Raw genomic sequence first — 14,246 nt, 5'->3', positions numbered from 1 at the left:
CACCCACCAGGCATGGCTCTCCCGGATTCAGCTATAGCATAAAAGCCTCCTGACAGTGCCGTAGGAGGATTATGAGTTTTGCAGCACTTGTTCTGCTCCAGTTAGCCTGAGAACATGCAGGCTCTGTTCATCAAGGTAAAGCAGGGGATCATTTCTGTAGATTAAGAGATATAAATAAAGCCCAGGTGTGACCAGGGCAAGTGTAGGCACAAGACTCCAGGCAGATGCAGTGCCTGACTGACATCTCTGACAGCCAGTACTCCCCAGTAGCCTGGTGTCTGTGTAGCTTAGAAGAGGTTTTACTTTACGTCAAGGCACTCCAGGAGTCTCTGCCTGTGGCGGCAGAGCACCACAAACAGTCCTAGAGTCAATGTAAACCAAGCACACCAGCAGAGCTATTTTCTATCTTCAGTCTTTGGTAAGTGCTAACATCCACAATACGCTGTACTAGCCAAAAATCGGCTGCAGGAACAGGGCAATGAGTGCTCCTTCCTCCAGGCAAGGCAGGCTGGAGACCCCACAGACGTAGCGTCATGCCTCCTACGGAGTAAACAGCTTTGAGATTTTTACCCATTGGAGCTGAACCAACTTGCAGCGCAGGCCGAGACACGCTGCCTCAGCGCGTCACTTCAAAGCAGGTTCACTCCGTGCTTCAGCAGCTTCTGCTTGGCCTTGCCTGGCAAGCTGAAGGCACTGTCGTGAGGGTTGGGAACACCCGAGTTGCGGAGCGGAGAACCCAGCTGCTGGAAGTAGGTTTCCTGGACGGGGTTCCGGCAGGCGTACACGGCTGTGGAGGCGTTCCTAGCAGGGCAGGAGAGAAGGCAGCAGTCAGGATTTACAGCTTTGTGCAAGATCCACTTCAACTCACCGTGCTGGGCACTGGGCTGCTCGCGGCACTGGACTCCCAGTTACTGAGGGGGACTTTTAGGTCTCTCTCAGCAGAGTCAAGGAACACAGAGCTAAGACGGGCACCAAAACCCTGGACTGCATTGCCAGAAGGCCACAGGGAATCAGACCCTCCGTCTCAAGGGTCCTGGCATCCTAAAAGAGAAAGTATCCTCTGTCTCACCTTTCTGGGACCTCTCCAGCAGCATTAACATCCACACACGTCACCATCCTTTGCGTGTTTCCCTTGCTGGCGGAGCAGCCCAGCGTATCACGAGCTGGTAGTTAAACAACCCTCATACCGAACACCCCTTCATTCCCAGAGGAACGTATCCCACTACTGCTGTCCATAAGCAAATCCCAGCACCCTTGCAGCAGGAACCACACGAGGTTGTTTAGTCGCACATGGGATGAAGCTCAGACAATTGTCACACACTGTAACCACGACACTCAAGCCACTGATTAAAACCCACCACTTGGTATTTACCTGCCAGAGGGCTGGCAGGGAGCAAAGGACTCCGCATTCCTCCTCCACGGAGGAAAGCAGCAACTGATATGTTTGCTGACACCCTTTTGTGACAACTCTCCCTAAAAGAAAGCAGTTTTAGTCATCTTGTTACTCAGTCTGATTCACACATGGAGTTGCTTTTTTTGGGGCAGCGGAGAACATGCCAGCTTAGCCTGCACAGGATTTAAGGAGCCAGTCAAATTAATGCTAAACAAGGAGTTCTCCAGCATTCAAGCGTATGATTCACATTCCCTTGGCAAGCTGTGTCAGAAGTGAAACCGTGTAATTCCCAGAAGCATCTTTATTTCATCATGCTGTGGACAAACAAGCACAGCCAGGGAAGCAGAAACTCGTAGCACTCACAACCACCATCCTGAGACCAGCTACAGGAACGGGGCGAGTGCTGCAGCCCGTCAGCTTTACCCTCGGCTGCGTGGAAGGGCTCTGGCTGTGAGAAGACCATCTTGCCTGGCGCATTACAATTGAGTCTGCCACGCACGTTACAGCATGTTTCCAACCCAACAAGCCGTGCAAGAAAACAAAATCTAGTTTGCCAATTCTGGGTGCCTTTGGCTCCCAGCCGAGACACTAATTTATTAGGAACAGCTATATTTGAAACTGTGTCTTTGAACCTTATGGTGCCAGGCACCGGCGATGTTCTAGCTTTATATCTTAAACCAAACCTGGGGTACCACTCAGCCAGGCCTTCTCTTTGCCTGCCTCGGTGCCACTCCAGCCACTCAATGCCCGGATCACGCTACAGGCGGAATACCAAGTAGCTCCCATCTAAAGAGCAAATTTCAGGGAATAAGGGTGACGTGACTGACCCCTGGCAGGACACCAGCGTGATCACAATGCGTGCCAAACCTCAGCCAACCTCAGCAAAGGCGTTCTCCCCCTTGTGCCTACTCTGCGTGCCACACAGCCCTCCTGCGCCTGGAAGCGGAGGGAGTTACAAGCACACCGTACCTGATTATCACTTCGGAAGCAGTCGGGAGCTGGCTGAAGTCAGAGTGGATCAGTGTAGCCGCTCTCAGGAAGTGCCGATCCAGAGGGCCGGGTGTATGGGGCAGGTTGGCTGCAGAACAGGAATAAGGGGTGTGGGTTAAAAGCCCACTCTGTAGAGGAGGCGTGCCCCTGTTTACTGAGCAGGAGAAAGCTGTGGACCTCCCACAGACCCTGGATATCTGCAAAGCAGAGACTGGGTGACACCCTAAACCCCGGTGTGACCCCCATGAAATCAGTCAGCAGCTCTCACCGTGCTCAGCCGTGCACAAACACCCTAGTGCACCTTCCCACCCCACACATCACAGGGGTGACAAGAAGGCTTCAGACTTGGGTTACCTATGATCACTGGGGTTTCTCTCTTCCCCTAAAGCACTACTAAGCTGGAGAGAGGTGGGACACTGCCTGTCAGGGTGCCAAGAAAGGGAAACATCAGAACGAACTGGAGCAATACATGCACGGGGCTTTCTGCATGGTGATGGTCCACCCACCAATCTGGGGCAGCAGTCTCCAAACTGCTGGCTAGAACCTGTTCCCAGTTCCTGCTTCTCATAGCCAAAAGACTGACAAGACACTCTGTTGTACAGTGGGACAAAAGGCATCACACCAGGGACGAATGAAGTCAGGGGGAGGGAAGGTTTGAAGAGCATGTTGAGCCTTGTCCTTGGACCTAGACCCTAGCAGAACCCCAAGCAACATCTTTCTGAGTGAAGCACCCGTGGCAGCTGCTCCATCTCCCAGCAGCCTCTGGCTCTCATCCAAAGAGATCAACAAGCCTTCAGCAGATTATAAACTCACAAAAGACAAAGTTTCCTCAATAGGGCCTTTTATCCAGGCTATCTTGTGAGAGTTACAGCAAGCAATGTTTCCGAGAAGTTGTCTGAAGCATGAGAAAAGGTTACCATAAACCCTGCTCTCCTTACTCCCGCCTCCGAAGCGGCTGCTGTTCCAGAAGAGGAAGGCTTACCCGTGAGTACATTCTGAACACAGTCGTAGTGAGTGAAGCTGTACGTTGTCTTGCCTGAGGAAGAGGAGTCTTTGGGCAGAGTCTCCCTCAGATGAACCTCCAGGCCGTTCAGAGAAGCCAAACTGCTGTGGTACTGCAGAGAGGATGAAAAAAGGCAAGTGTTAGTGTAGCTGCCCAGCTTTGCCTACACTTCCCAGGAGGTACTGGAGGAGCTTGGGTGACTGAGGTTGATGACAGAGGGACTGGAGCCATTCAAGTCTCAGAAAAGGGCACTGCAACCTGAAAATAAGCCATTAAGCCACCTGATGCTATTAATTATGAGAAAACGCAGGACTACATTAATTTACCATCAATCATTACTCTCCAGGGCTCATTTCCACATTCTGGCCATGACTTTCAGACACAGCAAAGAATACTCCTTTGTTTACCAGCCCTTACTACACCAGACAGACATCACAACACAGGATGCAGCTTTACACGCTTGGGCTGGATTACACACAGCCCCCTCTCAACACGAGGAGATCTAAGGGGCACCTAGCCTCCCCTCTGAGCTGGCCAGCTGCAGAGCGCAGGTACTGGGCTATCACCAGAAGGAAAAAAAAGAAAAGCCAAGGAAACAGCCTAACCTATGGGGTAACAACAGGCCTGAGCAACGGATTTGCACAACAACGTACCAGCATGAAAGCCAAACTGCTTTGCTGACTGGGCTTTCAGCATCCCAGCTGCCCTGGCTGTGCTGAGGCTCCCAGGCAGCGGGCAGGGCTGAGGGACCCGCCGCAGCGCTGGGAAGATTAACTCCATAATCCTCCATCCTGCCCGTGTGCTTTCCTTCGACACGGAGAGGATCAAGCCTCCATTCAGCAGCACGGCAGCGCGTGGCCTACCCTTGACCCCCCCTCCCCGGTCACGGAGCAGATTTTCTTTTCTGTGCAGTGAAATGAAGGGATAAGACCTAAAGACGGGAGGAAAGCAAGGCCGAAAGCCTCCAAAGCCTCCTGCTCTGCAGGGAAAGCCTGTATTGGAAACCTCCTTCCCAGAGGGATGATCGGTACTGCCTGCTGTTCTCAGCTGTGCAAGTAGCATATTTTACCCTTCTTTGGTGTCATTCAGGGGCCTCAAAGCATTCGACAAACATTAATTATAACTAAGCTTTGACATCCCCGAGAGCTGAGGGTCATTTTTAATCTACAGATAAACAAAGGAACAGACAAGCTGAGGTTACGCCTCAAATCCACCATGATGCCAGCAGCAGAGCCCAGCTCTACCTCCCCGAGTAATACTTTTCCTCCTGGGATGACAGGATATGCAGTGCATCTCTCCTAAGAGCTAACAATGCACCCAGAGGAAGGGTGTAACCAGAAAAACCCAGCCAGAGTCAAAATCCAAGCTGGGTGAAAGTAGTTTTGTGAAGATGAGATCCAAACGAAGAATATGTGAGATGGAAGCAGCGTGTTTGGGAAAAGAGAGACCTGAAAGGATCAGGGCTTTGCCAACACCAGGGCAATTCATTAGGCATTAGACCAACGTTAGGCAGTTGACCTTGAGATTTAATGAACTGAGTGACAAACTGAGCCAGGCTGGGCCCATCGCTGGCCTGGCCCAGAATGCGGATGGGAGTAGGACATGCCATGTGTCACTGGCACAGTTAACCCCCGCGACGAGGCATCTCACACACCAGCTACATCCTTCAGACGCTCCTGATGGCAGGGCAGACGTGAAGCAGAGCAGAGGCTGGTTTCCAGCCACGGGTGCTGCACAGCCTGTCAGGAACCGCACCATGGCCCTTGAGCACTGCAGAGCTGTGCTGCAACCGGAGGAAACCCAGAGAAGCCGAGGGCATTTGTGCAATGAGGATGACCTTCAGCTCTCCAGGGCACCACATCTGCCTGTATCTCCCCATTTTCCCCCCACTGGAGAAGACGTGCTGGAGCAGGAGCCACTGCACCTGTTTGAAACGAGCAGAGAGGGGACAGCGATTTGCCATGTCTGCTGCCAAAGGCCAAGGCTGCACTGCCTGGCCTCTGCTGATGTTGCAGTTATCCCTTCCTAGGCACGCCAATCCTTGCATGCTGCGTGAGGTGGCATCACCCTGCCTACGGGGGGTGTGGGGGGTGTCACAGCCACAGCTTCTGAGTCCCAGCACTCGGAAGTACACGGAGTAACCTTGAGGCTCTTGCTAATGCTGGGAGCCAGCGTTAGTCTGAGCTTCCCTCCAGCTTCCAGTCTGATGGATAAAGAAATTAGGTTGTTCCTATGGCAACTGGCATATCAAACAGGCCTCTGCAGCTTTGACTCAGCTCCCTGGTAGGGAAGCAGAGGCCAGGCGGCAGCTCTGCAGACTAATGCTTCACCGGGAAATGTCCTTCCCTCGCAGCCCCATTAACTGCACCACACCACCTGGCAGGGAAGCCTGTGCACCCAAGCAAATGCCGCAGCAGAGTAATTTGGGATTGCTCTAGGTACAGCACCTCTGCACAGTGCCCAAATGGCAGCCTTCGCTCCGGCCCCCCGCGAGCAGCGCCAGGGAGAGCAGGCTGGGGATGCAGCCTGGCTTCCAAGCAGAAAGGAAGTGCTGCGGGGACTCGCTGCCAGACACGTCTCTCTGGTGCTTCCAGAGCGAGGAGCTGCGACAAGAGGAGGTTAAACAGAGAACAAACCTTGCTTTCCTAAAAGCACTACAGAACTGATGGGGTTTCCCCAAGAAATCCCAAATCCAGCACAGGCCTTTGGCAGCCCGTGGGGCTGTCTGACGGTCACACCTACACGTTCTGCTCCGGCGCTGGCACTGACAGACAACAACAGGCAACAAGAGTCATCTGTGAGACAACGCTCTCACCTCTCGGGCTCGCTGCCTGATGCTCGCGAACAACCTCCCACGCAGCTTGGGTTGCGGTGACAAACCCCAAGCCAAACGGCTTTGCCTTGCGCGACACGCAGCAGGTGAGGAAAGAGCCGGGAAGCGCCATCCAACGCTCGCTCTCGAGTTGTAACCCCGGCACCACCCAGCAGCACTCCTGGAGGAGCTTTCCCACTTACCACATCCTCAACGGAGCCCTGGTCTTCTCGGAGGTGATCTTCACCCAGCAGACAGAGCACAAGCCCCTTAATGCCGTGAACGTACAAGCTCATTTGAACCAGTCTGCACTGTTGGCCTGACTCCGCACCAGCCTGGGCTCCCAGGCTGTCCCCCCGAGGTGGCCAGCTGCTCTCCCCGCTCCTGGGACAAGGGGTGTTCTCTGCTGGGTCACCAGGAAGATTGTCCCGAACCTCCGCAGCTGACAGCCGACTCCCACTTTGGAGCTGCGACTGTACAGCAGTGCCTGGACAGTCCAAACCCGGCACGTTGCCACCGGCTGCACCGCTGCTTCCTCCAGGGATGCTGGTTTGGCTCATAGTCCCTTGCTCGTCGTCTTCACTAGATTTGCCTCTGCTCGACTCTTGGACAGGAGAGCAAGAAGTTGGACTGCTACTGGCTGCATGGAAACTGTGTTCCTCAACATGAGAGTCCAGAAGGGATTTCCCCACGCTCCGACTCTCCCGCTCCTGGGCGTAAGGGTTTGGAAATAAAAAGCCTTTTGGATACGGACCTGTAGTTTGAACATATTCAGCTGTATGGAGTGTGGAAGGGCTTGGTGGCTGCTTCGAGTCTATCTCTAAGGGGAAGGATGCTTTTCTACTGAGCTCTGTGCTGTCTGGGCTGCTCAGTTTGGCGCTTGGAGACTTCTTTGCACTGTCTTCCATCTCGGGGAAGCCCAAAGGGCCCGTGTTTGCAAGGCTGCCAGACTGCACTGCGTCTGCTGGTGCCACTGTGCTTGACGCTTGCTCGGGGGACTCCTGCACAGCGGTATTAGTCAGGTCTTGCTTTTCATTAATTGCTGTTGATTCCAAAACCGCCTGGGAATGAAGAGCATTCTTCTCTCCTCTAGGGCTTGCTGGGGACATGGATGACCTAGTGGGAGATGACAAGTTGATTAACTACTGAGTAGGATCTGTTTGGACTGATTACATGCGTAGTAACACTATCACCTCCTGGTAGTGTTCAATAGCTGATCTATTCTCTGCTACAAAGAGCATCTACCTCGGAAAAGGATGGGCTAAGGTCTAACAGGTGAAAAGCATGGCCTTTTACACTGCAGAATCCTGGGATTGTCACAAGGCACAAAGGCAGCACACTGAGCTGAGAAACAACAGAACATCGCCATTGGTCTGGGGAAACAGTTCTGCTTTAGGCTGCTGCGCAAGAGAGATACAAACACCACAGATTCTGTCCGGCCTGAAGGACCTCGGGCAGCTTCAATGCCAGATGACAGAGTTTGAGTCGGTATCAAACAGTAACAATGGCTAGCGAGGACACGGCACCACGTGTTGCTGCAAAACCTTCTCTGGGCGTCAGACTGACTTCCTACCTAGTCATCCACTCCACTGGAAAGTCCCGGAGCACTGAGGCTTCATCTTCTGTTAGGAATACTGGGATGATACAGACACCCTGCGGCAACGGGGAATCTGCAAGAGCAATGGAAGTTTGAGGATTAAATTAACATGCCAAAGCATAAAGGACAGAAGTCCAACTCCCTCAGCCCAAAGGCTTCTGCCAGAGGAGGAGGCATGCTACCATCTCTTATCCTGGGTCACCACAAACTGACTAGGCAGCATTTTCCCATCCTCCTCCTATCTTTAATGCCTGACAGAGTTAAATTTTCCCTCAGCGTTTTGGGGTTTTTTCTAACCGTCCTGGCAGAACATCTATAAACTGATGCTCAAAAACGTTGACTGAAGGTTTGGACTGAAAGCATCAACCATCTGTTTCCAGGCCTCTGTCAGCAGCCAAGTAGGCACATGGGTAACTGGAATTAAAGCTGGCATGTTGGGAATCCGCAGAACTGACAATTAAACCCAAAAGAGCAAACTCCTTTGCTTAGCCAAAGGAAGGAACTCGTTCTGATTACACAACACCCACTGGCACATGCTGACTACTTGCAGCAACACCCTCAGGGATATACTCTTGCACCCAGCAAGAGCTTTGACGTGAATCACAGAGAACCAGCTCATGCTCTCACTGCAGAGAAAGCGGCCCCAGAGGGCTGCCCATATGCTGCTGCTGTGCACCTGGAAACCTGCACTCTGCAGCTGGATGCTCACCAGGCTCCCGCTGCTCCTCACCTCCAGGCTCCCTCTGAAAGAAAAGCCAAGAATCAGCTCTGTGGCATGACTCGACACTGGCCATCAGTGCCACCAGGACAGCTCTTCCAGCCCCCTCAGCCTCCCTGTGACTACAGCACACCCCAGACCATCCCCCTCAGCAAATGCTGTGACCGGTTTACCATGCTGGGCAGTGATTTGTTCCTTAGGTAGCCCTCAAAGTCAAAGGGACTTCCCAAGAACCAAAATACACCTGAAAGCAAGGACAAATATCACAGTTTGCCATTATTGCCTGCACAAGGCACAAAAACTTGGTTCACTCTGAACCAGCGTAAGAACAGAGGCCTTCTCTGCATCTAGATCTTGATGGCTTTTGTGTAGATCTTGAACCACGTAAATAATTACTTTTGACAGGTTTTAATGGAAATGGAAATTGATTTGTTTGTCACTTTCAGACATTTGTTTTGTATATTTAGCACTAAATACCTAAACTTGGGTAAATAGCTAACCAAAACATCACACAGATGAGAACTGAATTCAGTAACTTGAAAGACTGAAAAGAAGCAAATTCCTAGTGCAGAAGTCTTGAAACCTTACTCAACCCTAATTAATAAAAACATTCAGCATCAGCACCAATATTTGTCCTTCCCAGTAACACCACACGTAAGATCTATGTGACAAGAGCTCCCAGACACGTGGGAATCTGCACACAGGGAACGTGTTTAGCAACATACCCGGTCTGGAGACTCATCGCCTTGGAGGAGAACTTTGGCAGTGAGAGAAGGTGGCAGCTGGGTGCTCACAATCCTGAAAGGACAAAACAAAGTCACCCATGGGCGGAGCATCATTCCCTGAAGCTCAGCTGCAGATCCAGTGCATCAGAATGGGCAGAGCCAACTCTAGTGCCACACTAGACTGTTTCTGGTGCTCTAAGCAAAAGTGACGGTGCTGTAGGGCCCCATTTCACAGCTGGGCCATTGCTGGGGGAGTCCGTAGGGTTCCACCACCCCTACCTCTCCCAGTCCTGCCAGACACTTTACAAGGGTTGAAGGGCCAGCCCCAGACATGGACTGGAGCTAACACATCCAAACACAACAGGAACGCAAGCCGAGTGACCATGAGGATTGTTATTTTCTTCTTTTCTTGGGGTCAGTTCCACTCCAAACTCAGGAAAACCACCTGCTGGCATTTACTTTTGGCCAACAAATCTGGTTTTGCTGAGTCAAGGTGGACAGAACAATCCACACAGGCTTCCTGCCACCCCATGAAGAGCTGTGGCAGTGGAGAAGATGCGTAAGTCTAGCACTCAGTGCTACACAGCATAGGCCCCTCGGACAGGGCTTCTACAGGTATTCTCTGTCTTTGTCTTTACATCCTGCTGAGATCCACATTCTGGAGATTCTCCAGAAGATGGGGAAGTCTAACTCAAGCATAAAGCCCTTTGTAGTAAGATTCAGAGTTCCGAGAACTCTGATGACATCTGAAAAAAACCCACCTCTACCAGACAGACCAGTGATACCACGAGACACACACACTGGTGATGGGCAGAGAGAGGACCAGACACCATTCCCAAGACAGACACCCGCTTCCACTGCAACGTGCCACCAGCTTGAAGGTGCCGCAGCGACTCATGCTCAGCGTCCTGCTTGCAGGTATGAGATCATTCCCTTAAAAACGCCTGGCCTGTCTCTATCAGGCCTGGAAAGACACACACATCCTGGCATATTTCCAGTGCTCGTAAAAGGTGCTGCAGGAACAGTCTATGCCAAAGGAAAAAGGTGCTTGAATGTTATTGCCAAGAAATTCTCAGAATCCCCCACCTCCTGTCTTTCAAGGCCACCTCTGAGGCTTTCCTTGATGTTGTTCAGCGCCACATCTGCAGCATCTTCACCCCTGATTAATCTTTGGTTGAAAGAAGCCGGCATTTCTCATGGGAAACTGTCTCATTCTTCTGCACATCCTCTACCAGTACAGACAGTGGTCCTGGCCAACAAATCCATCAGGGGTACACACATACAGACACATGCACTGTATTTTCAAGACTACAAAGAGAATGCTAAGAGGAGAGAAGAATCACACATCTATGTTTCTCTTGGTGACTTCTACCTAAAAAGCCCAAGAAGTCTTCACGTCCTGCCAAATATCAAAGAGAGCAGATTACTACTAAAACCCAACTCCTTAATTTCTTCATGCTTCCATTTCTCCTACTGATAAGCACAAATAACGATTTATCCTCTTTGAAATACACCAGCAGGCAGGGATTACATTGCCTGAAGCATTAATGTGTCCAGCTCCTGGATGCACTCCAGGATCCCAGCCCCGGGAAGGGGCAGATTTCAGGTGCAGGTTAACCCTTTGGGGAATGCCTGGGTACTTACAAGCCTTTGTAGAGAATGCAGCCTGCCAAGACATGGGGAGACCGCTGGCAAGTTTGCAAGATGAGAGCTGCTTTCAGTAAAAGCAGAGGGTCCACCTAGACAAGGAGAACCACAAGAAGTTAGGCCAGAGAATCCCGAGAAATGCTCAAGGCAGCAAATAAACACAAAAGCATTGGTGCTAAGACAGCTGTAGAGCTAAACACTGCAAAGGACAGGCTTTTACCTTGGTTTTGTCCAGATTCCAGAGAGAATTGAAAATCTTGTGGAGGTCACTGGTATTTTTTTGGATGTGTTCAATGTATCTGTCCCACTGCTTGCTCAGTTCCTCCTGAGAAAATGCCTGCAGGCAACAAAAGTCCACACAGCTGTCACTGCACAGGCCTTACAGCCTTTGGGATGGTTGAATGCAATCAGCCTGGAGAGTACCTATAAGTGGCAAATTATGTGAGGATGAGGAGGAAGATGAAGGGGGCCTAAAAGAATGCCAGAGGCGGACTTTTTACAAGGGCCTGTAGTGACAGGACAAGGGGTAACGGGTTTAAATTCAGAGTGGAGATTCTGATTGGAAGGACAAGGGAAATTCTTCCCGGAGAGGGTGGGGAGGCACTGGGACAGGTTGCCCAGAGAAGCTGTGGATACCCCATCCCTGGAAGTGTCCAAGGCCAGGCTGGATGTGGATTGGAGCAACCTGGTCTAGTGGAAGGTGTCCTTGCCCATGGCAGGGGGGTTGGAACCGGATGATCTTTAAGGTCCGTTCCACCCCAAACCATTCTGTGATATCAAGAGGAAACTGTTTTAAACTGAACATCTAGGAAACTTCTAGTAGACACCCACAGTACCTTGGGGCAATAAGGAGGATGGGGCTGTACACTTTCCCAGGTCTGATTCTTCGACACGCGAGCTTGCTCTGACCCTTGCAAGCAGGAAGACAGTGTAAGGGAACATGCCAGCACGTATGTGCCTCGGCAGGGCTCAGCCAATACGGGAAGTGTGGAAGATCTCCTATGCAGAAACATCCCAGCTTCCGATCTTTAATTACCATGTATGCACGGTGCACAGGGCCATTGTAGAAGGTGAAAAGGCTGATCAGCTGCTCCAGAAACCGTCTACAGCTGACATCAGGGAGCTCAACAGCACAGCCCAGAACCTTTAATACAGAAAGCCATGAAAGAATGCTTACTGACAAAACCCAAGCAATGCAGGTGAGAACAACCTTTAGTGCTTTCAAATGAGTATTAAAGGCGTACGAGCAGTTGTGTGTCAGGCAAACATCCCCCGGATTCACAAGTCAGATGAAAAGGAAATTCAAAAACACCCACAGAAGAGCCCTGGCACAGACAGGATAAATAAATATCAGAAATCCAGCATTTTAGACACTCCCTTCCCACATTAGATGGCCCTGCTCAGTCCATTAATAGCTGAGAGAATTTTTCTGAAACTAAGTACATAAAAATATTCAAGTTAACTTGTTATTTACAACAACGAAGAGGTTTCATTTAGTTTTTGAGCTGCTGACAGAAACAGAAGCCCCAGGCCCTCTGCCTCAGGCAGAGCCCCGTGAGCCTGAACAGCACTGCCAGTTAAATAGGTCTGACCGGTCTTAGCCCAGTTTCCAAGGGATGCTTTGGGGCACTTCTGTTACGACTCTGCCACACACCATTCTTTATACACTAAATATCTGTTGATGCTGACAAAGCTCTGCAGCGGGAATACGGAGAAGGAAGGAATTGTCAGATTACCAAATAGGGAGACTGAGTCCTTAATATGAACTGCAGCACATGGAATCCTTTTTCCAGTCACTGCCAGTAACCCACGGAGATGCATCATGCAGAGCTCAGTGCATTACAGCCATATCCAGGCACATCTTAAGAGAACACGTGGGGTGTGGACACACAAATGAGGTACGTGAAGCTTTTTACAGAGCAGCTGAAGTGACTACCACATGACACGCTCGGAGGCTGTGGTAAACAAAATGTAAATGACCTTGCAATGAAAAGTTATGCATTGCAAGTTGCCACCCTAGCTCTGCCCAGGTCTGTCTGTGTGCAACCCATACCCTGGAAAAAACAAAAGCCCTCTTCGATACAGTAGTTCAGATTCTCACGGTTTTAGCTCTGTGACTGCCTCCAGATCTCTTGAACTCACCCACAGATGGTCTCCATCCACTACAACTGCAAACTTGAGCTTCCTCAGACGAATGAGACTTGGAGGGAGTCCAGAAATCTCAGTCATGCAGTGCACCACTCCGGCAATTTGTCCGCACAGCAGTTCCTGCTGGTCGGGAAGAGTCTGTCAGGGAAGGCAGGGAAGAAAGGCTTTTTTTTTTTTTTTGGCCTTTTAAAAAGGACTTGGGAAAAAAAAAAATCACTATTCTACTCAGGGATAAATAAAAATTAATTATAAGTTCAATTCAATTACAAAATCAAATGCAGTAACACAGGCAAATTTCTAGGGAAAAAATAATTGGACTGCTTTTTTCAGGCAGCACAAGGGCCTAGTGCTCATTTCGGAGCAATTTCATCCCTCGTGTGTATTTACTCACATCACCAGAACAGACCTGGACTCTGCTGGAGGACCCTACTGACCAGAATCCACAGTGAGGGAGCAGGGGGCACCGTGCCCAGCTTCAGAAGTCCGAGGACTTCTGTACCCTGAGCCCGGTGAAGCACCTCTCCACTCCACCCCCCGTTCTGGCTGCAGGAGCTTCAAGAAAACTTGCGTAAATACTAAATAAGAATTAACCCAAAGCTCCACCTGGAAACCTGACGGTTCCCAAACCAGATTATCAGCACTGACCCGCCACACAAGCACTCTGCCTGTTACAGGCATCGAAATAAAAGCAGACATTACCTGAGAAGGATAGAAATAACAAATGCCGGCACTTGTAGGATCTCCTTCTTCCTTGACCTTCGAACCATCATAAAGGAAGAAGTAATTCCACCTGAAAAAGGCAAAGCATTGGCAGAAATGATTGTATGTTTGACAATTGTTATGCTTCTCCCTCTCCTTTCTAGTATCTCAGAAAGAGCAATAAAAAGGTTATTAGAAGTGAAGATAATGGCTCTTAAATAACCACACAGACTTGAGATGCAAAAGCAGCACTAAAAGGGTCCCACGCTATTAAATTTGACCAATCTTAAGGGTTTAAGATAGATTCTGTAACCCGTAAGATAATTCCATAAGAGCAAAAACACAAGGAAGGAGATATGGACTCGTGAGACACTCTCCCATCCGGAGCACGTGGAATAACGATCATTAGGCATTAACCACGTGCAGCCCAAACCATTCCCATGACCTGCTGGTGTTAATTGCAGCTGATTGTACATGACAGGCCTCAAGGAGCACGAGAGGGAGGCTTTCTTGG

General features: G+C 50.5%; 1 protein-coding gene across 1 annotated transcript; it reads right to left on the bottom strand.

Moving 5' to 3' along the window:
- Nucleotides 1–629: 629 nt before the first annotated feature.
- HPS4 (Hermansky-Pudlak syndrome 4) lies at nt 630–13,819 on the bottom strand. Its single transcript, XM_010159911.1, has 12 exons — nt 13,733–13,819; nt 13,028–13,171; nt 11,922–12,029; nt 11,106–11,222; nt 10,883–10,977; nt 9,239–9,311; nt 8,505–8,538; nt 7,772–7,868; nt 6,402–7,314; nt 3,366–3,498; nt 2,363–2,471; nt 630–801 (listed from the first exon to the last, which is right to left on the bottom strand). The coding sequence occupies exons 2-12, from the start codon at nt 13,112–13,114 to the stop codon at nt 630–632; spliced, it is 1,938 nt and encodes a 645-aa protein (XP_010158213.1). The 5' UTR covers nt 13,115–13,171; nt 13,733–13,819.
- Between the last annotated feature and the right edge of the window lie 427 nt (nt 13,820–14,246).

This window comes from Eurypyga helias, unplaced genomic scaffold (genome assembly GCF_000690775.1).
Source record: "Eurypyga helias isolate BGI_N326 unplaced genomic scaffold, ASM69077v1 scaffold41729, whole genome shotgun sequence".
Classification (NCBI taxonomy): domain Eukaryota; kingdom Metazoa; phylum Chordata; class Aves; order Eurypygiformes; family Eurypygidae; genus Eurypyga; species Eurypyga helias.
This window is presented reverse-complemented; position numbering and strand designations above follow the sequence as displayed.